Genomic DNA, 25,495 nt, shown 5'->3' with positions numbered 1-25,495 from the left:
TAGGCGTGACAGATGTAGAACTGATAGAGATATAGAACAGCTATAGATATAGAACAGATAGAGACAGAGAACAGATATAAAACAGATAGAGATATAGAACAGACAGATTTAGAACAGGTATAGAACTGATAGAGATATAGAACAGATATAGACATAGAACAGATATAAAACAGATAGAGATGAAGAACAGAGAGATAAATAACAGATATAGATTTAGAACAGATATAGATTTAGAACAGATATAGAACTGAGAGATAAAGAACAGATATAGATATAAAACAGATAGAGATATAGAACAGATATAGAACAGATAAAGACATAGAACAAATAGAGATAAAGAACAGATATAGATACAGAACAGATATAGATATTGAACAGATATAAAACAGATAGATATATAGAACAGATAGATATAGAACAGATAGAGATAGAGAACAGATAGAGATATATAACAGAGAGATATAGAACATATATAAAACAGATAGAGATATAGAACAGATATAGATATAGAACAGATAGAGAACAGATAGAGATAGAGAACAGATATAAAACAGATAGAGATGAAGAACAGAGAGATAAATAACAGATATAGATTTAGAACAGATATAGATTTAGAACAGATATAGAACTGAGAGATAAAGAACAGATATAGATATAAAACAGATAGAGATATAGAACAGATATAGAACAGATAAAGACATAGAACAAATAGAGATAAAGAACAGATATAGATACAGAACAGATATAGATATTGAACAGATATAAAACAGATAGATATATAGAACAGATAGATATAGAACAGATAGAGATAGAGAACAGATAGAGATATATAACAGAGAGATATAGAACATATATAAAACAGATAGAGATATAGAACAGATATAGATATAGAACAGATAGAGAACAGATAGAGATAGAGAACAGATATAAAACAGATAGAGATATAGAACCGATATAAAACAGAGATATAGAACATATATAGATATAGAGATATAGAACAGATATAGATATAGAACAGATATAAAACAGATAGAGATATAGAACCGATATAAAACAGAGATATAGAACATATATAGATATAGAGATATAGAACAGATATTGAACAGATAGAGAACAGATAGAGAACAGATATAAAACAGATAGAGATATAGAACCGATATAAAACAGAGATATAGAACATATATAGATAAAGAACAGATATAGAACATTTACAGATGTAGAACAGATAAAGATAAAGAACCAGATATAGATATAGAACATATATAGATATAGAACAGATAGAGATATAGAACAGATAGAGATATATAACATGTATAGATGTAGAACACATATAGATATAGAACAGATATATCAAATCAATTTTATTTATAAAGCCCTTCTTACCATCAGCTGATATCTCAAAGTGCTGTACAGAAACCCAGCCTAAAACCCCAAACAGCAAGCAATGCAGGTGTAGAAGCACGGTGGCTAGGAAAAACTCCCTAGAAAGGCCAAAACCTAGGAAGAAACCTAGAGAGGAACCAGGCTATGAGGGGTGGCCAGTCCTCTTCTGGCTGTGCCGGGTGGAGATTATAACAGAACATGGCCAAGATTTTCAAATGTTCATAGATGACCAGCAGGGTCAAATAATAATAAACTGGAGCAGCAGCACGGCCAGGTGGACTGGGGACAGCAAGGAGTCATCAGGCCAGGTAGCCCTGAGGCATGGTCCTAGGGCTCAGGTCCTCCGAGAGAGAGAGAGAGAGAGAGAGAGAGAGAAGAAAGAAAGAAAGAAAGAAAGAAAGAGAGAATTAGAGAGAGCATACTTAAAATTCATACAGGACACCGGATAAGACAGGAGAAATACTCCAGATATAACTGACCCTAGCCCCCCGACACATAAACTACTGCAGCATAAATACTGGAGGCTGAGACAGGAGGGGTCGGGAGACACTGTGGCCCCATCCGACGATACCCCCGGACAGGGCCAAACAGGCAGGATATAACCCCACCCACTTTTCCAAAGCACAGCCCCTACACCACTAGAGGGTTATCTTCAACCACCAACTTACCATCCTGAGACAAGGCCGAGTATAGCCCACAAAGATCTCCGACCTCCGCCACAGCACAAACCAAGGGGGGGGGGGGGGCCCAACCCGGACAGGAAGATCACATCAGTGACTCAACCCACTCAAGTGACGCACCCCTCCTAGGGACGGCATGGAAGAGCACCAGTAAGCCAGTGACTCAGCCCCTGTAATAGGGCGCGGGCCTCCTTACTGTCCCTAGAATTTCTAAGCAAACAGCTGGAGGCAGGGCTTTCTCCTATAGAGCTCCATTTTTATGGAATGGTCTGCCTACCCCGTTCAATTAAGTTGGAAAAATAGGAGGCAGAGAATCCCAGTGGAGAGAGGGGATCCGGCCAGGCAAAGATAGCAAGGGCGGTTTGTTGCTCCAGTGCCTTTCCGTTCACCTTCAAACTCCTGGGCCAGACTACACTCAATCATAGGACCTACTGAAGAGATGAGTCTTCAATAAAGACTTAAAGGTTGAGACCGAGTCTGCGTCTCTCACATGGGTAGGCAGACCATTCCATAAAAATGGAGCTCTATAGGAGAAAGCCCTGCCTCCAGCTGTTTGCTTAGAAATTCTAGGGACAGTAAGGAGGCCTGCGTCTTGTGACCGTAGCGTACGTGTAGGTATGTACGGCATGACCAAATCAGAAAGATAGGTAGGAGTAAGCCCATGTAATGCTTTGTAGGTTAGTAGTAAAACCTTGAAATCAGCCCTTGCCTTAACAGGAAGCCAGTGTAGGGAGGCTAGCACTGGAGTAATATGATAAAATTTGGGGGTTCTAGTCAAGATTCTAGCAGTCGTGTTTAGCACTAACTGAAGTTTATTTAGTGCTTTATCCGGGTAGCCGGAAAGTAGAGCATTGCAGTAGTCTAACCTAGAAGTGACAAAAGCATGGATATATTTTTCTGCACCATTTCTGGACAGAAAGTTTCAGATTTTTGGTGGTGATCAATGGTATCAAAAGCAGCACTAAGGTCTAGGAGCACAAGGACAGATGCAGAGCCCCGGTCTGATGCCATTAAAAGGTAATTTACCACCTTTACAAGTGCAGTCTCAGTGCTATGATGGGGTCTAAAACCAGACTGAAGCGTTTCGTATACATTGTTTGTTTTCAGGAAGGCAGTGAGTTGCTGCGCAACAGCTTTTTCCCCAAAAAAATTGAGAGGAGTGGGAGATTCGATATAGGCCGATAGTTTTTTATATTTTCTGTGTCAAGGTTTGGCTTTTTCAAGAGAGGCTTTATTCCTGCCACTTTTAGTGAGTTTGGTACACATCCTGTGGATAGAGAGACGTTTATAATGTTCAACATAGGAGAGCCAAGCACAGGAAGCAGCTCTTTCAGTAGTTTAGTTGGAATAGGGTCCAGTATGCAGCTTGAAGGTTTAGAGGCCATGATTATTTTCATCATTGTGTCAAGAGATATAGTACTAAAACACTTGAGTGTCTCCCTTGATCCTAGGTCCTGGCAGAGTTGTGCAGACTCAGGAAAACTGAGCATTGGAGGAATACACAGATTTAGAGAGGAGTCCGTAATTTGCTTTCTAATGATCATGATCTTTTCGTCAAAGAAGTTTATGAATTCATTACTGCTGAAGTGAAAGCCATCCTCTCTTGGGGAATGCTGCTTTTTAGTTAGCTTTGCGACAGTATGGAAAAGAAATGTTAGATTGTTCTTATTTTCCTCAATTAAGTTGGAAAAATGGGATGATCGAGCAGCAGTGAGGGCTCTTCGATACTGCACGGTACTGGCTTTCCAAGCTAGTCCGAAGACTTCCAGGTTGGTGTGGCGCCATTTCCGTTCCAATTTTCTGGAAGCTTGATCCAGAGCTCGGGTATTTTCTGTATACCAGGGAGCTAGTTTCTTATGACAAATGTTTTTTATTTTTAGGGGTGCGACTGCATCTAGAGTATTGTGAAAGGTTAAATTGAGTTCCTCAGTTAAGTGGTTAACTGATTTTTGTACTCTGACGTCCTCGGGTAGCCGGAGGGAGTCTGGAGGAGCATCTAGGAATCTTTGGGTTGTCCGAGTATTTATACCACGACTTTTGATGATCCTTGGTTGTGGTCTGAGCAGATTATTTGTTGCGATTGCAAACGTAATATAATGGTGGTCCGATAGTCCAGGATTATGAGGAAAAACATTGAGATCCACAACATTTATTCCACGGGACAAACTTGGTCCAGAGTATGACTGTGGCAGTAAGTAGGTCCGGAGACATGTTGAACAAGACCCACTGAGTATCGATAATGGATCCGAAAGCCTTTTGGAGTGAGTCTGTGGACTTTTTTTATAAAACAGATAGAGATAAAGAACAGATATAGATGTAGAACTGATAGAGATGTAGAACTGATAGAGATGTAGAACTGATAGATGTAGAATATATATAAAATAGATAGAGATAAAGAACAGATATAGATATAGAACAGATAGAAATATAGAACAGATATGAAACAGATAGAGATATAGAACAGATAAAGATATAGAACATATATAGAACAGATAAAGATATAGAACATATACAGATATAGAACAGATAGAGATATAGAACAGATATAAAACAGATAGAGATATAGGACAGATAGAGATATAGAACAGATAAAGATATAGAACAAATAGAGATAAAGAACAGATATAGAACATATATAGATATAAAACAGATAGAGATATAGGACAGATAGAGAACATATATAGATATAGGACAGCTATACAACAGATAGAGATATAGAACAGATAAAACAGATGTAGAACAGATAGAGATATAGAACATATAGAGATATAGAACAGATATAGAACAGATAAAAAACAGATAGAAATATAGAACATAGAACAGATAGCGATATAGAACAAATCAGTGGAGACCCATCATTCAGGGCACCTGTTTTGAGCCCCAACTGTTTAGCTAAAACTGTTTAGCACATATGGAATCATGTAGTAACCAAAAAAGTATTAAACAAATCAAAATATATTTTACATTTGAGATTTTTCAAATAGCCACCCTTTGCCTTGATGACAGCTTTGCACACTCAAAGTGAAGGAAAAGCAGCCAACAAGTGCTCAGCATATGTGGGAACTCCTTCAAGACTGTTGGAAAAGCATTTCAGGTGAAGCTGGTTAAGAGAATGCCAAGAGTGTGCAAAGCTGTCATTAGGCAAAGGGTTTCTACTTTGAAGAATCTAAATTCAACTTTGATTTGTTTAACACTTTTTGGTTACTACATGATTCCATATGTGTTATTTCATTGTTCTGACGTCTTCACTATTATCCTACAAGAAAATAGTAAAAAATAAAGAAAAACCCCTGAATGAGCAGGTGTGCCCAAACTTTTGACTGGTAATGTACATTTTACCTCAATTACCTCAACTAGCCTGTGCCCCCGCACATTGACTCTGTACCGGTACCCCCTGTATATAGCCTCCTTACTGTTATTTTATTGTTGCTCTTTAAAACCTCTTGGGGATCGAGGGTAACCTAATCCCACTGACGGGATTGCTAGCATGGCGGGAAATTCAAAACATCAAAAATCGAATAATTTCAATTTCTCAAACAATCAACTATTTTACACCATTTAAAAGATAAACATCTCCTTAATCGAACCACATTGTCCGATTTTTAAAGAGGCTTTACGGCGAAGCATAAAGTTAGATTATGTTAGGAGAGTACATAGCCAAAAAAGTACACACATCCATTTTCAATTCAAGGACAGGCATCACCAAAAGCAGAAAACCAGCTATAATTATGCACTAACCTTTGACAATCTTCATCAGATGACACTCCTAGGACATTATGTTAGACAATACATGCATTTTTGTTCTATCAAGTTCATATTTATATCCAAAAACAGCATTTTACATCGGCGCGTGTCGTTGAGAAAGTGTGTCTCCCCCAAAACTGCCAGTGAATTTACAAAAAATACTTATTATAAAACGTGGTTAAAGTATTAAACTGTTATTCAAAGAATAACGGTTGCATTCAGGAGAATTGACAGATTGACAGATTTCAAAATAACTTTACTGGGAAAGCATACTTTGCAATAATCTGAGTACTCTGGTCAGAAAAATACACTAGGCTATACAGATAGCCGCCATGTTGGAATCATCTAAAACCATAAATAGCATTAGCAATATTCCCTTACCTTTAATAATCTTCATCAGAAGGCACTTCCAGGAATCTCAGGTCCACAACAAATGTTGTTTTTTTCTGATGAAGTTCATAATTTATGTCCAAATAACTCCATGCTGTTCCGTGTTGTTAGCGCGTTCGGTAGGCTACTCAAAATGTACGGCGCGGGAGGGAAAAGTCACGACGAAAAGTACAAAAAAAAATCTATTTACGTTCGTTCAAACATGTCAAACGTTGTTTAGCATCAATCTTTTGGTCCATTTTTAACGTGAGACATCAGTAATATTTCAACCCGACCTCTCCTGTGTCTTGAAACACGTTTTGAAAAAGGTCTCGCCTCACATGAACGCGCATGTGCGCACAATAATGAAGTGACGACATCCCAGGGACGTCAACTTCCCTTCCTTCTCATTCGGTCTCTGTTCATCATAGACGCTTCAAACAACTTTATAAAGATCGTTGACATCTAGTGGAAGCCATAGGAAGTGCAAAATGAATCCTTTGTCACTGTGTGTTTTATTGGCATTGACTTGGAAATAGTACAGCCACAAAATTTTCATTTCCTGCTTGTATTTTTTCTCAGGTTTTTGCCTGCCATATGAGTTCTGTTATACTTAGAGACACCATTCAAACAGTTTTAGAAACTTCAGAGTGTGTTCTATCCAAATCTACTAATAATATGCATATTCTATTTTCTGAGCCGGAGTAGTAACCTGTTTAAATTGGGTACGTTTTTCATCCGGCCGTGAAAATACTGCCCCCTAGCCCCAACAGGTTTTAATTATTAGTTATTTTTCTATTTTCTTATTTTTTTAATTTAGTAAATACTTAACACTTATTTTTCTTCAAACTGCATTGTTGGTTAAGGGCTTGTACTTACGCATTTCACTGTAAGCATACACTTGTATTCGGCGCCTGTGACAAATAAAATTTGATTTGACTTGGTGGTGGACATGTAGCCTATTGCTTGTCTTAGAGAAATGTAATCATCGAATATTGTAAGGGCTTTCATTGTCTGCTATATGCGTTGACCACCGGAGGGCCTCCCCTCTGACCCTGGTTCTCCTCTTAGTTTCAATGTACTTACTGAATTGTTCCTGGCCACTGTGCTTCTGCTTGCTATTTGGAGTACTGGGATTAGGCTACTGTAAAAGTAATTCCTGCTGATGTAAAAAGGGCTTTGTTGCTTGATTGATGATCAACACTGTACTCTGTACTCCACGCAATGTTGACGCCTGTTGCGTGGGCCATTGTAAACACGAGGCATGTGACACCAACGTCACTTGCTGGAGTAGCCACAAAAATAACAATGACACTGATATTTCACCAGATGTATAAATGTGAAGCATCCGCTTGGCGTTTCCACTCACAACCAACTATGGTGGAGAAAGGAAGCCCAGTGGCCGGCAGTGGAGAAGATGGATTTTGACCAATATTCTGGAAATGTTCAATTCTATTAAACATTTAAATACATTTTTTTGTTCACAAAACTAGAATTTGTAAACTTTACCCTCTGTCAAAGTTTCCAAAAAAATTGCTTTGTGCTCGGGCAATTTAGTTTTTGTCCACGCTCACTTCACAGAATAGGCGTTCCCCAACGGAGATATGTAAATACATGCAGGAACGAGCAAATAGGATCTTGCTAGCTCGTTCTTGACTCTGTCCCTCCTTCCTTGCTTGTTCTGCCCACTATGACTCATGAGTTCCCATTGGAAACGACAGGCTGTGGTCTATCTTGGGTTAGTTATTAAAATCTTTGAAGTAGCTTTGCAGCAGGCAGGGGCGAATGGCGGCGGTGCACAGCGAGGAAGTGTCGGGGATTTAGCTAAAACAGTGTGTAAAGCTACTAGAATCGCTCCGTAATGCAGTGGCGTTGACACAGTAGAGAAATGTAAGTGCCATTATACATTTATCTCGCTGTGAATATTGAAACGTCCTCAGTGGAGGCGTCCAATGAGACGAATTGGGGGCGTGATCAGTGGTGCTGAATGTGCTCGGTAGCTGCAGGCTACAAACAAACTCGCGGCCTATCATGTTCCTCGCTGCTGGATAACTAACTAACAAGTACAATTGCTAGCTTCCCTATTTCTTTTTCCACGAGCCTATTTCTATACGCTATGATTTGTTGTGCATGCTTTACTAACTACATGTATTATGTGGTTGTACAACCAAGTATTTCGTTATGGGAATGGTGCTTTTAAGTAAAGCTGATCATGTCGCTGTCACAGTCAGGCCTGCACTAGCTTGTTTTCCAGCTAACTAAGTAGTAACTGGTTAGCCAATATGTTTAGCTGCACTTACAGGAGTAGCCTAGCTAACTTTACAACGAAGGCTGCCATGCATATGGCACAGATGCATCCATTGGTAGCATCAACTAGCAAATCATGAAGATGAGGTAGTTTTGGCGCAAATGCATACATGTATATCCTCGCCCTCAGTAAGTTACGTTAAGGTATGCTAGCTAGCTGGATTGTTATGCTAACTGGAAGTAGCTAGCTGCTAACGACCCGTAGCTTGTGCACCAGTCTGCATCTGATTCCTGCCACTCTGATGAAAGTTTTGGTTTTAGACTCTTTCTAGATATCATAAACGGAGCTAAACACATTGTGTTTGCAGTCCTGTAATGAAGTTATCTGGAGCTGTCAGTCCTGACAGTAAGTATTAGCTGATTTCTTATTAATTTGGTAGCTACCTAGCTTGCAACGTCATATATTTTAGCCTCGCTGGCTGGCTAGCTAACTGATCTTCTGAAATATTTTTCGTTTATTAGGATCCTTATTAGCTATTGCTCATTCAGCAGCTGTCTACTCTTTCAGCCACTCTTGTCTGCCCCAAATGTCCAACACATGTCCGGTGTCATCCACCATTGATTGTTATTGAATAATGGTAGTTAACTTTAGCTTGTCAATGTTGTATTTGCTGCACGGGAACTGTTTTTAGAAATGTCATGAAAGTTAATGTACTAGCGATCTTGCCTACATGGCTGTTGACTCCTGTATAGGGGACCTATTTGATATGGAGTGTCTGAAGATTGAAATAGATTGTTCTGAATCTGAGCCATCTCTGTTGTCTGTACTGTAGCCTATGTTATTAATACCCTATCCTCTTATTCCTGCAGAGCTGACAGGAAGGGAACAGCATTCATGGATGTAGTGGACACTTTCAACCATTTGATTCCCAGTGACCAGTTAGATGACTCCTTGCTGATAGGGCAGAACTTGGAATGTGAAGCAAGTAATGACTTTGGAACAGGTGTCGACCAGCTGGGAGACTCGCTGAGGAACATGCTTAGTGATAAAGATCCCATGTTTGGATCTGCAAGTTCACACTTCAATATCTTAGATAATGAAGACGCCAACTTCCAGATTGCTGAAGCAACAGGTATTTGTAGACAGAATGACTTTTGTACGACTTCAATTGACAGTACAAGCTAAGTCGACGGGTGTTTATAGAAACCACTATTTGTAACTACTGATGTTTGTTAATGCTTCTAAAATAAATGTAAGTTATTATTTAATCTCTAATCTTCTCTCCCCGTAGTTGCAGATCTTGATGTTGGTGCAACAGAGGGTATCCTCGGTACTGCTGGTGGTGGGTTGGCTGGTACAGAGACTCCGCCAGTCAAACGGTCTGTTGGCAGACCCAGGAAATACGCATTAGGAGTTACCCCAGGTTAGCAACAATTACGTTTTACAATGGAGTGTATTTTGTGTATATATTCTTTTTGCGCTGTTATGTAGTGACAGGCAAGTGGTTGAAACAGTTTGAAGGGTTGGAGCGGGGAGACAGGCAGGTGGGAGAAACAGTTTGAAGGGTTGGAGCAAGGATTGAACCTTGGTCTCCGGTGGGGAGTGGACTTTATGTAAATAGGACTACACCGGGAGCATTACTGTGATTAACACTAAATACAGCTATTATCATTGACAAGATAGGACACTAAATAAAAAGCCATGCAAACTCATGGTACCCCTCCACCCTTTCATTTTCCTAGTATGAAAAGTTGATGTTGTGCATAGTTTTTAATTCACTTTGGTTGCCTTATTGCTTCGTTTTATATTGTCAAATGAGAATTGTCAGAGAGTGACGCTCCATTTTCCATCTTTTAAATTCCAGAGCGAAGTGCAGGCAGAGGGTCTTCCAACAACAAAAAGCCCCCGGGAAAACCTGGGAGACCTAGAAAGAAGTCCACTCTGAGTGAGAAGATCACTACTGCTGATGAATTAAGGAGAGAGCTTTACCTGGGTGACGGCAGGGTGAACATCAACGACCTTGACTTGGGCTCGTCCATGAACCCCGTTGTTGTGTTACAGAGGTTGACGGTCACTTTCGGGGGTTTCAAAATCGAGCTTCTCCCGGGACCCTCCTTTACTGCTTTCACATCAGCTGAAAACACTGACGAATGTTATGAGGATGGCTCGCTGTACGGTGAAGGGATGGAATACACTATGGTTCAAGAGGAACCGTTACACGTACAGAATCCCACGGCAGGGAGTGGAGGAGGCGTGGGTGCAGCTCAGCTCTTCGTGAAGTACTGTGCTGACGACTTGCCCCTAGGGCTCGGACCTTACGTCAACCCCAATGACGTTCAGGCCTCCAACGGGGCGCTTCCAGGTAGTCCTTGCTTGGTCGAGACCAAACTTGACGACCAAAGTGACTCTCAGAAGCATGATCCAGCAGGGGTGAGGAAAGATGCCAGTATCAAGCAAGCAGCGCAGCAGCACCTGCCAAACAGCAAAGTTCCTACCACTAATAATCCAGCCAAAAAGCAGCAGCCCAAGCTGAAGCTGTCAGCACTGTCCTCAGCTAAAAACAAGCACCTGGTAGCTGGTAAGGGGCCCAAAGGAACCCAACAACACACACTGGGGAAGAAGCTCCACCAGAGAGGCAACATGCACAAGATGGACGAAATGAAAGCCAAACAAGTCCTCGTGTCCTTGAAAAGGCGAGGTGAATTCAACCCAGCTCAACCCGGCCCGAAGATTCAGAGGACGCAAGACGGACGTCCTGTGAAACTAAAGCAGAGATTACCTGACATGGGCCGTGGTGGTCCTGTCAAAAAAACAATGCCTTCTGGAAAGCGTCCTGCTGGTATGTCGCCAGGGACGACGATTACAACCAAACTGTCCAACTCTCATGTGGCCGACACCCAACCACAACCCCAGTTTGGATGGACACCATGTAAACGTGCCAATCCTCAGAAGGAGACATCGGAGGAGGAGAAGGAGGAGGAGCAAGACGAGCCTAAAGTGAAGAAGCCAGACAAGTGTCTTCAGAAACAGAGAAGCAGGAACGTCAGCAGAAGCATCTCCGTGGAGGAACCACAGCTCTTCATCCCCGACAACGCTCCTGCCGTCGTGAAGAAGGAAACCAGCGAGGAAGAACAGGCTAAAGAATCCGGGAAGGGACCAGAGAAGGAACCCGCAGACAGTGAGACCGTTGTGTGGGATCCAAACAAGAACTGTGGATTGTGCCAGAAACCTCATAGTAACAAGTAAGAGTTGTGTTCTTTACACCAAGGTGATTAGAGTTGAATATACAATGTAGTACTTATGCAACATTGTAAACCTGTTATTACTAAGTTGTTACATCTGAGGATAAATTATCACAATGAACGTGTAGAATATTCCCTGGGAAGTGAGCTTGTGTTCTTCTAAACAGGTTTGTTTTGTGCATCTGTGAACGTCTGTGTGTTTTGTTCTGTTCAGGTTCATGGTGGGCTGTGGGCACTGTGATGACTGGTTCCATGGGGACTGTGTTGGTCTGGACCTGGCCAAGGTGAAGAAGATGGAGGGGGGGGACCAGGAGTATGTTTGTCTGCAGTGCTGTTCCAAGGACCAGTACACCACCACCAAGGTCTGTTGATGGATTTCTACTGCACTAGGAATGGGTTTAGATTTGAATGGACTTTTTAATGGAGAAGGGAGTATATTTCTCTGAAGTGCTGTAAAATCAATCCATTGACCTTAAGTTGCACTAGCTCAAAGTTTATTTTAACTTGTGGTTTGATTTTAATGTATGGTGTCTTGAAAATACAAAAATAGTATAGATATTAATAATAATATTTCATGTTATTTATCTTCTTCTCCTCATTAGGAGACAGGCGGTGCTGGGCAGGGGGAGGCCAGGACAGAGGGACAACAGAAGCCCTCTGAGACCCAGGACAACAAGATGGCCGCAAAGCAGAAACAGCCGTCCCCACATCCTGTCATCTCCGGGGGAGTCAGGCCCTTCAGAAAGGTAAGGTTCACTCTGCTAGTAGTCTGCAATGCATGCTTTATTATTATTTTTTTTTGTAAATGTAATGTAGGCCTGAATACAGGGTAAGAATATTATAATAATCTTAAATGGAGCTGTAACATATCGGATTACCATCAGGCAGTGCATATTTATGATATTAAAGCCTATGAGAAGAGATTGGATGATAAACCTTTATATGCATATTATCTGTTGTCAAAATCTTACATTTAACTCAAATGTTTTAGAAACATAATCTTCAACAAGCCCTACCATTGATTAAATGTAGTGGTGCAGATTTAGTCCTCTTCAGTTTATTCAGCTGATATGTATGAAAGCCAGTGTTGGCACTACCCAAGGGTTGGTTAACCTCTTTTCACTTCCTCTTTATTCCCTGCATGTGTACACATGGATGGAAGGGTGTTAGGTTACCATGGTGATTCTATTCAACGTCTGTTTTAAGGACATTTTAAAATGGTGGTTATGTTTTCAGCACCACAATGCACAGCCCCCTCCCTGCCCAATTAGAAAAACAAACATTTAATATACAATTGAATTTGTAAGATTATTTTGAATCTCACTGAGGTGATATTCTGTGTCTCACTCTGTAACAGGACTCTGTGGAAAGAAGACAGTCGACTGAAGTCAAAGATTCAAATCAGAGATCAGGTGTGTTGTAGTGTTGTGTGCTTCTACATTCTGCTGTCCATGTCCCTCGCAGGAGTCGTGTTCAGTAGGCATGCAACTGTAAAAGGGGAGGGAATATATGAATTTGTCCAATAAGAAACGCTTGTTTTCCATTGGAGAAAAAAAAACATTTAAAATGTTTTACTACAAGGTGCCCTAATGAACATGCCCTACTCTGCGACGTCTCCTACTCTCTGTGGCTGTGTCCCGTTAGGAGTGTCAGTCAAACAGGAGACCAAGAGACCCAAGGTGTCGTCGTCTCCCTCCTCTAAGAAACCCGTGTCTGTTGACCAGATCAGACGGAGCGTCCGTGACGCCCTGAAGGACATCCTCCTGAAGAGGTAATTAAACATGTTATAACAGTAACTTAACAACATTTATAATCTGTTTAGTCTAATAACCATTATAACAGTCTGGTGATGCACTACATGGCCAAAAGTATGTGGACACCTGCTTGTCGAACATCTCATTCAAAATCATGGGCATTAATATGAAGTTGGGCCCCCCTTTGCTACTATAGCAGCCTCCACTCTTCTGGGAAGGCTTTCCACTAGATGTGGGGACTTGCTTCTATTCAGCCACAAGAGCTTTAGAGAGGTCGGGCACTGATGTTGGACAATTAGGCCTAGCTCACTGTCGGCGTTCCAATTCATCCCAAAGGTGTTCAATGGATTTGAGGTCAGGGCTCTGAGCAGGCCAGTCGAGTTCTACCACACCGATCTCGACAAACCATTTCTGTATGGACCTGAATGTGCTGAAACAAGAAAGGACCTTCCCCAGGCTGTTGCCACAAATTTGGAAGCACAGAATTGTCTAGAATGTCATTGTATGCTGTAGCGTTATTTCCCATCACTGGAACTAAGGGGCCTGGGCCGAACTTTGAAAAACAGCCCCAGACCATTATTCCTCCTCCACCAAACTTTACAGTTGCCACTATGCATTGGAGCAGGTAGCATTCTCCTGGCATCCAGCAAGCTCCAGAGTCCAATATCGGCGAGCTTTATACCACTCGAGCCGATGCTTGGCATTGCACATGGTGATGATAGGCTTGTGTGCGGCTGCTCGGCCATGGAAACCCATTTCATAAAGCTCCAGACAAACAGTTCTTGTGCTGACGTTGCTTCCAGAGGCAGTTTGGAACTTAGTAGTGATTGTTGCAACCGAGAACACACGATTTTTACACTACACGCTTCAGCCCTCGGCGCTCCCATTCTGTGAGCTTGTGTGGTCTATGACTTCACAGCTGAGCCGTTGTTGCTCCTAGACATTTCCACTTCACAATAACAGCACTTACAGTTGACCGGGGAAGTTCTAGCAGGGCAGAAATTTGACTGACTTGTTGGAAAGGAGGCATCCTATGACGGTCCCATGTTCAAGGTCACTGAGCTCTTCAGTAAGGCCATTCTACTGCCAGTGTTTGGCTGTGGAGATTGCATGGCTGTCAGCAACAGGTTTGGCTGAAATGGCAGAATCCATTCATTTGAAGGGGTGTCTACATACTTTTGGCCATGGAGTGTATCTGCCTGTAGAGCAGGGTGGTGATCCTCTATATTCCTCCTGTGTAATCCTCTATTGTGCCCTACATTGTCTCAGGCTGAAGGAGTCTGATTTCCAGGCGTCACCAGAGAAGGCTGCTGAGGTGGCCAAGAAGACTGAGAGAGAGCTGTTTGCCTTCTACAGAGACACAGACTGCAAATACAAGAGCAAGTACCGGAGCTTGATGTTCAACCTCAAAGACACCAAAAACAATGTAAGTCGTTATGTTAACAATTTTGATGCAATGAATTCTCTTTTAGACAATACTGACTCTTCTGATACTGACATTTATGGACATTATACTGGATTTTGTCCCAGTTTGTAGTAGGTACTTTGTTTCAATTATATGCGTTTGAACGTTAACTACATGAAACGTATACAATGCAAACATGATCTAAAATATGTTTTGATATCAGTTCATCTAGCTATGTGACTTTATAACTTGTGTATTTCAGGTGTTATTCAAGAGGGTTCTGAAAGGGGAGATTTCTCCTGGCACTTTGATAAGGATGAGTCCTGAGGAACTGGCCTCAAAGGAACTGGCTGCATGGAGACAAAGAGAGACTCGACACGTAAGCAACACTAAAACACACACTGGCTGTCCTCCAACACTGAACCCCACTGGCTGTCCTCCAACACTGAACCCCACTGGCTGTCCTCCAACACTGAACCCCACTGGCTGTCCTCCAACACTGAACCCCACTGGCTGTCCTCCAACACTGAACCCCACTGGCTGTCCTCCAACACTGAACCCCACTGGCTGTCCTCCAACACTGAACCCCACTGGCTGTCCTCCAACACTGAAGCCCACTGGCTGTCCTCCAACACTGAAGCCCACTGGCTGTCCTCCAACACTGAACCGCCCACTGGCTGTCCTCCAACACTGAACCGCCCACTGGCTGTCCTCCAACACTGAACCGCCCACTGGCTGTCCTCCAACACTGAACCGCCCACTGGCTGTCCTCCAACACTGAACCGCCCACTGGCTGTCCTCCAACACTGAACCGCCCACTGGCTGTCCTCCAACACTGAACCGCCCACTGGCTGTCCTCCAACACTGAACCGCCCACTGGCTGTCCTCCAACACTGAACCGCCCACTGGCTGTCCTCCAACACTGAACCGCCCACTGGCTGTCCTCCAACACTGAACCGCCCACTGGCTGTCCTCCAACACTGAACCGCCCACTGGCTGTCCTCCAACACTGAACCGCCCACTGGCTGTCCTCCAACACTGAACCGCCCACTGGCTGTCCTCCAACACTGATCCACCCTCTGGCTGTCCTCCAACACTGAACCACCCACTGCCTGTCCTCCAACACTGAACCACCCACTGCCTGTCCTCCAACACTGAAACACACACTGCCTGTCCTCCAACACTGAAACACACACTGCCTGTCCTCCAACACTGAAACACACACTGCCTGTCCTCCTTCAAAGTATTTGACTAATTCTCTAAGAACAGGTTTCCCAGACAGATTATCTTAATTCTGGACAAAATAGGACTTTCAGCAGAGAGCCCCTATTGAGTGTGTTTTTAATCCATGACAAGGCTTCATCTATGTCTGGTAAAGATGCCCTAAAAACACTGTATAGAAAAGGCAATGTAGAATGAAAATAGCTTACCTCATTGGTTGATCACACCGCCCTGTAAGTTAAACTTAGTCATCATACCAAATCATATTGATTTATCGTTGACAAGTTAAAACGGTTTGTGTGAACTGAACTATCAATGACCTTTCACCAAAATGGACTGTGATCATTGCTCTTTCTGTGTGAGATGCATTCACCAATATGTTCTTGTTCCCCCCCAGGCGATTGAGATGATTGAGAAGGAGCAGAGAGAGGTGGAGAGGCGACCCATCACCAAGATCACACACAAAGGAGAGATAGAGATTGAGAGCCAGGAGCCTGGGAAGGCACCAGAAGCCATAGAGCCGGAGGTAAGACACAGCTCATGTAAAGAAACACCACGCTTGTTGTTCAAGTGAGTGCTGGTCCTTTTCATTTTTCTGTGATTATATTTTGGGTTCTAGAATAGTTAGTGGTCAAAGGTAGGGCTGTTACTGTGACCGTGTTACCGCCACAGCTCTAGTCATAGTCCTTATAAAATTGAAGCTGGGTTAATAAGGGACATGAACAGACAGGCCCACACACTGCAGATGTTTTGTTAACACCTTTATGGACCTCCTGGATTATTGGTTCAACAGGATTTAGTGTTGAGCATGTCCTCTTCCTAAGAAATAGTTCATACCTTTAATCACTTCTGGGTGAATCTCAATTCTATTTACTCAAATTAACATGCCCTGGTCTATCCTTGCCTCCACCTCAACATGCATCAGTGAGGACAATGAGGAATCAAGGAAATACAATTGACGTTTACCCAGTGTGTCTATACATTTCTTATGAACTCTTCCAGCCAGAGCCTGTGGCTGCTCCCAAAGTGACAGAGGAGCCGGTGGAAGCTCCCCAAGAGAAGACGTTGTTGTCGACGACAACAGCAGAGAGCGTCAATATTTTCCAAGATACAACCAGTCTGCATAAGACTCACCTGTTTGACCTCAACTGTAAGATCTGCACAGGTAGGCCCTGATTCTGTTATTTCAGTTTCTGCTTTTATTTTGAAGGATAGTGGAAGTACTATAGATATGTGTTGATGCCTGATCAGATAGAATGGAAGTAGAGGGGAGATGGATTAGGAGGAGAAAAGGTAAACATGCCAAATGAGCCCCACAAACTCAGAATTGTGGCTTTAAGTCAAGTCTTACCAGTGGTTTTCTATTGGACTAAATGGAATTGTAATTCCTGAAGGTCGTATGGCTCCACCTGTGGAGGAGGCTCCTACCAAAGTGGTGAAAGTGGCCACTACTGTAGTGAGGAGACGGTCTGCTACCAGCACTACAGAGGCAGTGACCAAGAACACACAGTCTACAACCACTACCTCCAGCAATACAGAGGGACAGACCAAGAACACACCGTCTGCCACCACTACCTCTACAGAGGGAGAGACACCCTCCTCCTCCTCCTCATCTGCTAAGGACGACGACCTTCACCTCAAAGTCCTAGAGGAGAGCCTCCTCAGCGCCAAAATCTTCTCCAACTACGAGGGGAGGTATGTGGATCAATCAGTCAATTACCCAGAACAGTCAGTCAGTCAGTCACCCGTTTACATCCGCAAATGTTAGTCATTTTCCAGTAACACGGCCTACAACCCAAAGAGAAGGCAAAGCACAGTGGCCATATTGTTCTTCGTCATTCTCGTCCTTGTGATGGAATCACAAAGACTATCAATGTAATTGTCACACAAAAAATAACATACAAAGTAAAGTGGTGTTGAGTTAGTTACACGGCCATTCTAAATGTATTTAGAAAATATACTGTACCAGTCAGGTTTGGACAAACCTACTCATTTCAGGGTTTCTCTTTATTTTCTACATTGTATAATAATAGTGAAGACATCAAACTATGTAATAACACATGGAATGATGTTATAACCAAAAAAAGTGTTTAATCATAATAGATTTTAGATTCTTCAAAGTAGCCACCCTTTGCCTTGATGACAGCTTTGCACACTCTTAGCATTCTCTCAACCAGCTTCACCTTTGAATGCTTTTCCAACAGTCTTGAAGGAGTTCCCACATATGCTGAGCACTTGTTGGCTACTTTTCCTTAACTCTGCGGTCCAACTCATCCTGTGGTGCGACAGGTAGCCTAGTGGTTAGAGAGTTGGACTAGTAACCAAAAGGTTTCTGGATCGAATCACCGAGCTGACAAGGTTAAAAATCTGTCGTTCTGCCCCTGAACAAGGCAGTTAACCCACTGTTCCGCGGTAGGCCGTCATTGTAAATAAGAATTTGTTCTTAACTGACTTGCCTAGTTAAATAAAAAAATCCCAAACCATCTCAATTGGATTGAGGTTGGGTGATTGTGGAGGCCAGATCATCTGATGCAGCACTCCATCACTCTCCTTCTTGGTCAAATAGCTATTACGCAGCCTGGAGGTGTTGGGTCATTGTCCTGTTGAAAAACAAATGATAGTCCCACTAAGCACAAACCAGATGGGATGGCGTGTCGCTGCAGAATGCTGTGGTAGCCATGCTGGTTAAGTGTGCCTTGAATTCTAAATAAGTCACTGACCGTGTCACCAGCAAAGCACCTCCTCCATGCTTCACAGTGGGAACCACACATGCGGAGATAATCCGTTCACCTACTCTGCGTCTCACAAAGACATGGCGGTTGGAACCAAACATCTCAAATTTGGACTCATCAGACCAAAGGACTGGTGTCCTTTTAGTAGTGGTTTCTTTGCAGCAATTCGACCATGAAGTCCTGATTCACGCTGTCTCCTCTGAACTGTTGATGTGTCTGTTACTTGAACTCTGTGAAGCATTTATTTGGGCTGCAATCTGAGATGCAGTTAACTCTAATGAGCTTATCCTCTGCAGCAGAGGTAACTCTGGGTCTTCCTTTCCTGTGGCGGTCCTCATGAGAGCCAGTTTCATCATAGCGCTTGATGGTTTTTGCAACTGCACTTGAAGAAACGTGAAATGTTCTGGATTGACTGACCTTCATGTCTTAGGGTAATGATGGACTGTCTTTTCTCTTTGCATATTTGAGCTGTTCTTGCCATAATATGGACTTGGTCTTATACCAAATAGGGCTATCTTCTGTATTCCACCCCTACCTTGTCGCAACACGACTGATTGGCTCAATTGCATTAAGAAGGAAAGAAATTAGAGAACTTCACTTTTAACAAGGCACACCTGTTAATTGAAATGCATTCCAGGTGACTGACTACCTGATGAAGCTGGTTGAGAGAATGCCAAGAGTGTGCAAAGCTGTCGTCAAGGCAAAGGGTGGCGGCTTTGAATATGTTTGGATTTGTTTAACACTTTTTTGTTGTTGTTGGTTACTACATGATTCCATATGTTATTTCATAGTTTTGACGTCTTCACTATTATTCTACAATGTAGAAAATCGCACAAATAAAGAAATCCTTTAATGAGTAGGTGTGTCTAGACTTTTGACTGGTACTGTTTATTATTAAATGACCGATAAACCAGAATTAAGTGCAGGGTTATTCTAAAGTTGTTTGTATTCCTGGCCTCCAGGTCAGTGTCTATGAGTGGCAGAGATAGCGAGGCTTCCTTCCTGTCCAACCTGCAGCCTCTATGGAGAGGGCTTGTCAACATGCCTGCTGTGGCCAAGCTCCTCACTAAAGCCTTCCCTGTATCAGGTGTCCTGGACCACCTGACAGAGGTAAAACTGCACAAAGATATTTATAAGTGCCTATAAATGTTTATTAATTCATATAAATGCATCATATATTTTGTTTTTCTTCAATGAAATGTAATGCTTTAAATAGTGTAAATGTGTTTATAAATCCTCTAATGCTTATTCATGAAAGTGATAGTGTTACAACACAGCATTTAGATTTTCTAGTTATTGAATGCCTTTATCTAAATGCCATTTATATTAACAACTCAACAAACTATCACGTTGAAGGGTAGATAGCATAAACGTAACCACAAGCAAATACTTTATGAATTTGTTACAAATCAACTTCCAAGGTTGCTTGCCAACTAGGCTGCTAACTTTAGCCCTACTCTCCTGCGAACATTAGCCCTACCAGCCTGCTAATGCTACATTAGCACTAAATGAGTCAGCCAGTTTCTATCAACATCTAGCTACCAGCTACATTAAAGTAAACCAACGTTTTGGAAATACAGGGCCTTCAGAAAGTTTTCCAATTTTTGTTGAAACAAAGTGGGATTAAAATAGATTTCATTAGATTTTTTTGTCAAAGATCAACACAATACTCTACCAAAGTTGAAGAAAAACTCTAACATAAAAAAACTGGGTTACTATAAGAGCTTTGCACACCTGGATTGTACAATATTTTCTCATTCTTTTAAAAAATCCTTCAAGCTAGTTGTTGATCATTGCTAGACAGCCACTTTCAAGTCTTACCAAAGATTTTCAAGTGAACTGTAACTAGGCCACTCAGGAATATTCAATGTTATTTTGGTATGCAACTCCAGTGTACTTTTGGCATTGTTTTAGGTTGGCCTACTGAAAGGTGAATGTCTCCCAGTATCTGTTAGAAAGCAGCTCTATTCCATTTCTTTTTATTTAAAAAAAAAACCATCTCCCTAGTCCTTGCCCATGACAAGCATACCCATAACATGATGCAGCCACCACCATGCTTGAAAATATGAAGTGGTACTCGGTGACGTGTTGGATTTGCCCCAAACACAACGCTTTGTATTCAGGACATAAAGTTAAAAACATTTTTTTTTTTTTTTCAGGTTTACTTTAGTGCCTTATTACAAACAGGATTCATGTTTTGGAATCATTTTTATTCTGTACAGGCTTCCTTCCTGTTGTTCCATCCTCAGTTTTCTCTTAACGTGACCATTCAACTCTGTAACTGTTTTAAAGTCACCATTGGTCTCGTGAAATCCCTGAGCGGTTTCCTTCCTCTCCGGCAACTGAGTTAGGAAGGATGTCTCGATCTTTGTAGTGACTGGGTGTATGGGTACACCATCCAAAGTGTAATTAATAACTTCACCATGCTCAAAGGAATATGACAAGTTTTTTTATAAAATCAATTAATCGGATGAAATGGTGATAATCCCTGTTATCAGGATCTGCCGGAGAGTTTCCAGATGGGTGGGAGGATCTCCCCACAGATCGTATGGGACTACCTGGACAAGATCAGAGCCACTGGAACAAAGGTAAGTTCAAAGTGTAGGCCGACCTTCTTGAAATATGATAAATGAATTTAAACATCAGAAGTTGTCATGAAGAGCTTTTACAGTAACCTGGCCTAGATGTGAGAGCAAGTATGATATATAAATATAATATGTCATTTAGCAGACACTTTTATCCAAAGCGACTTAGTCATGTGTGCAAACATTTTGCATATGGGTGGCCTGGGCAGTAAAAGTATATTCATCTTTCCAAGACAATCTGTGCCTGAACTGGAGATGAATAGTAGCGGTCTAGCTATTAGCTATGTTTGGGGTACGATGCATAAAATGTAGTCTGAGATTTGTTTGAATTGTACATGTTCCCTGACACTTAAGTCATTCATTGTAAATAATAATTTATTAACTCTCCCACCTGGTTAAATAAATGTATTAAGTTAAATTGAACTTCTTTCCTCCTTTATTTTGATCTTTTTTCAGGAGGTGTGTTTGATTCGTTTTTCCCCTGAGACCGACGAGGATGAGATCCACTACACTCTGCTCTATGCCTATTTCAGTAGCCGTAAACGCTTCGGTGTGGTCGCCAACAACTTGAAACAAGTCAAAGACATGTATCTCATCCCTTTGGGTGCTATTGAGAAAGTCCCACACCAACTGGTTCCCTTTGATGGCCCAGGTAACAACCAACTGCTCTCTACGTATATTGGGCGAATAGACTTTCATTTGCTAAAAGAGATCCTAATAAACAAAGAAAATATGTTGGATTAATCTGGTACTCGTTTCCCAGATCCAGATCAAGCCTACTCCTAGACTGAAAAACATGTTCAATTGTCTCTGTTCAAATCTCTTTCTAGTCTGATGGCTCCCACAATTGTATAATTAGTTGAAGTTCAATGGTAGATTTAAGTCAAAACTGTAACTCAGCCTATTAGGAACATTCACTGTCTTCTTGGTAAGCAACTCTAGTGTAGATTTGGTCTTGTGTTTTAGATTATTGTCCTGCTGAAATGTGAATTAATCTCCCATTGTCTTTTGGAAAGCAGACTGAACTAGGTTTTCCTCTAGGATTTTGCCTGTGCTTAGCTCATTACGTTTCTTTTTTTTATCCTGAAAAACTCCCCAGTCCTTAACGATTACAAGCATACCCATAACATGACACAGCCACTACTATGCTTAAAAATACGGAGAGTGGTGTAATGTATTGGATTTGCCCCAAAGTAACACTTTGTATTCAGGACAAAAGTTAATTGCTTTAACTTAGCATATCAAGATTCTGATATTCTTGGGTTATCTGTCATCCATGAATCATTTGCTCCTATTTCAGTCTCATTCTGAACGTCGTAATATCCCATAAATCTGCACGAACCCTAGTCTCCATGATGAATCAGCTTACACAAATTGGCTTAATTATTGATTTACTAACTGATAAAATAATCACACAGAAGTACAACCACACACACAATATAGTATTGAATACTGATTATTAACATGATGCAATGAAAAGTCCCTAGTGGACTAACCTGATATGATGGCATTTTAATAAAAGGGGTGGGGAAAGAAGGAGACAAAGGAATTCAACTACCGTACATACAGTTGAATAATATGCTCATCATAAATATGGATATTTAGCACCCTAACAACCGTTCATTTGGATTTAGAAATGCAGCACATATTTATGCTTGGATGTCTTTGTTGTCTCTCTATTGTAATCGCCCAGTCCATTTTATGGGAAGTCAGTCGACAGAATCTCTGGTTGTTTTAAGTCTACGGTTGTCCGTTAGCCTGGGTCCTTCAGACGTTCCAATGGTCGTTTGATGGAATCTTCCTCGTGTCTTTGGTCAAAGTTCTATATTACTTTACATGCAGAGCTGCAAGTGGTGCATGTCTTAGTCTTTTTCACTCGTCGAGTTTCAGAGGGTCTTGTAGTTTAAGAACCATTTGTGATGTCCGGCTTACCGTCCGTATAATGGTCTAACTGGTTGATTATTCAGGGTACAGCTAACACCACTGTCCACACCGGCAGCAACCCGGCATGTTTTGGTCTTTAGTTAAATGGCAACCATTTCAACTTGTAGCCAAAGCTCCACATTTTCTGGTCTAAAGTTTTAAACCATTTCTCAGCTGTGTAGCAACCACTCCATGCTGTCTGGTCTAATGTAAATTTCGTTAGGAGTCCTTTTTATAAACTCTGGCAAAAGGGGGCGTTCCATGACGCTGACATAATGTCTGCTCACGATTACTGACTGGGTAAAACAATTCTCATTTAATCATGTAAGTTCCACAACATTCAGATGTAAATCTGATAACTGGGACATTTGTGTAGTTACCATTTATTTGGTTATACCGTCCTTAATGATATCACAAAACAACAACTGATTTGACATGATTATTGTTTAAATACCCACGGACCATTCCAAATGTTTGGATTACAGAAATTGTTTCATTATCCAATTTGTTAAAGTTTTGGCGGTTTCCTTCCTCTCCGGCAACTGAGTTAGGAAGGACGCCTGTATATTTTTAGTGACTGGGTTTATTCATTCACCATCCAAAGTGTAATTAATAACTTTACCAAGCTTAAACCATCGACCGATGGGTGCCCTTCTCTGCGAGGCATTGGAAAACGTCTTTGGTCTTTGAAATTCACTACTTGACTCAGGGACGTTACAGTTAATTGTACATGTGGGGTACAGAGATGAGGTTGTCGTTCAAAAATCATGTTAAACAATATTGCACACAGTGAGTACAGCCAACTTATGTGACTTGTTAAGCACATTTTTACTCTTGAACTTATTTAGACTTGCCATAACAAAGGGGTTGAATACTTATTGACTCAAGACATTTCAACTTGACATTTTTTATTAATCTCTAAGCATTTTGAAAAACATAATTCCACTTTGACATTATGGGGTATTGTGTGTAGGCCAGTGACAAACATCTCTGCCAGTAACACAACAAAATGTGGAAAAAGTAATGTGAATACTTTTTGAAGGCACCATAGGTGCAGCTGTTTTTATTACGTAACTTATCGCTCTCACGTGCCCATTTCAGAACAACGATGTGCTACCTTTTTTGTAGCATTTCTGACCATGCTAACACCTTTTTCAGCCGAAGCTTAAAAGTTCTAACACCGGGTCGAGCAACTCGTAGTAGGCGTTGGTCTGAAGCTGAAAAAGAAAGGAAATTCACGAGCACCACAATGTCTACTCCACCTAGGCTGCTTGAGACGTATCTATTTTGAAATAACTGCTCTTTATCTGGCCCGCAAATAGATTTTGACAAATTGGTCCCCAAAAAAATGTGCAGCCCCCTGTTGAATTTGGGAATCTCGGTGTGGCCCTCGTGCCAAAACGTTTTCCCACCCCTGTTCTACCTAATAATCTGGGTCTGGGAAACCAACCCATGATGATTCATCACCCCATTTACCTTTTTATGAAGGAATATGCGCAATATTCTCACAATGTAAATCATGATGCTTTAATATCTAAAAACATTTACTTTGCCTACTTTAATGTTATTAGGTTGTCTTTGTCAAATAAGAATCTTTTCTGAATGGACTGTCTAAAAAATACATGGGTGTGGCCAACCCAATGTTTCATTTATAAAATAATTTTTAATGTATTATGATTTTATTTCATCAATTTAACTTTTCATCGGTGTTGCTCTTTAACAGGACTGGAAAACAACCGCCCCAACCTCCTGCTGGGCCTGATCATCCGCCAGAGGCCTAAACGGGACTTCCTGCCCGTCGACATCAACGAAACGGCCAGGTTCATACCAGAGAGCAAACCCGGGACGGCGACGACTACGGTTACTGTAAACGACAAAGAAGTTACCCGGGAGGAGGAGGAGAACTCTTACATTTCCTCTCTGTGCGCTTCAAGTACTAAAGAAAGGGACAGGGAAGAGATACCATTGCTGAACACAGCTGAGGAAGTGGTCACAGCAGAACAGTCTAGTACAGACATCTCTGAGAAAGCTGAAGATACTGAAGAGGGGTACCAACCACTACGTTTCCTTCCGGGGGTGTTGCGTAGTTGGGGCGGGGAGCTTCTGCCCCTGCCAGACTTCTCAGGTAAACCTAAACATAAAAGGCCTGTGCTCACTTGAACACCATTTGCAATTTTGAAGCTTTGTTTATTTTTCTTTTAACTCATAA

The 25,495-nt window shown here is 41.7% G+C and overlaps 1 protein-coding gene across 5 annotated transcripts in view; it reads left to right on the top strand.

Moving 5' to 3' along the window:
* The first annotated feature begins 7,883 nt into the window (after positions 1-7,883).
* Positions 7,884-25,495, top strand: part of LOC106560778 (PHD finger protein 3) — a 20,035-nt gene continuing 2,423 nt past the window's right edge. Inside the window, exons 1-18 of one of the 5 annotated variants that reach the window (XM_045687110.1) lie at positions 7,884-8,066; positions 8,745-8,829; positions 9,294-9,556; positions 9,716-9,847; positions 10,289-11,666; positions 11,881-12,028; positions 12,269-12,412; positions 13,024-13,078; positions 13,311-13,437; positions 14,690-14,846; positions 15,088-15,204; positions 16,444-16,572; positions 17,049-17,211; positions 17,441-17,741; positions 19,741-19,888; positions 21,277-21,366; positions 21,820-22,015; positions 25,010-25,411. In XM_045687110.1, coding sequence (XP_045543066.1) covers positions 9,319-9,556; positions 9,716-9,847; positions 10,289-11,666; positions 11,881-12,028; positions 12,269-12,412; positions 13,024-13,078; positions 13,311-13,437; positions 14,690-14,846; positions 15,088-15,204; positions 16,444-16,572; positions 17,049-17,211; positions 17,441-17,741; positions 19,741-19,888; positions 21,277-21,366; positions 21,820-22,015; positions 25,010-25,411 — 3,925 coding nt within the window. In that variant the 5' untranslated portion in view covers positions 7,884-8,066; positions 8,745-8,829; positions 9,294-9,318. Of the gene's footprint in view, positions 8,067-8,159; positions 8,830-9,293; positions 9,557-9,715; positions 9,848-10,288; positions 11,667-11,880; positions 12,029-12,268; positions 12,413-13,023; positions 13,079-13,310; positions 13,438-14,689; positions 14,847-15,087; positions 15,205-16,443; positions 16,573-17,048; positions 17,212-17,440; positions 17,742-19,740; positions 19,889-21,276; positions 21,367-21,819; positions 22,016-25,009; positions 25,412-25,495 lie in introns of those variants that run through there. The other 4 variants (XM_045687111.1, XM_045687112.1, XM_045687113.1 and 1 more) reach the window with 4 other exon arrangements.

Source organism: Salmo salar, chromosome ssa01 (assembly GCF_905237065.1).
Source record: "Salmo salar chromosome ssa01, Ssal_v3.1, whole genome shotgun sequence".
Classification (NCBI taxonomy): Eukaryota; Metazoa; Chordata; class Actinopteri; order Salmoniformes; family Salmonidae; genus Salmo; species Salmo salar.
The sequence above is the reverse complement of the archived record's forward strand: the minus strand, read 5'-3'. Positions and strand labels throughout refer to the sequence as shown.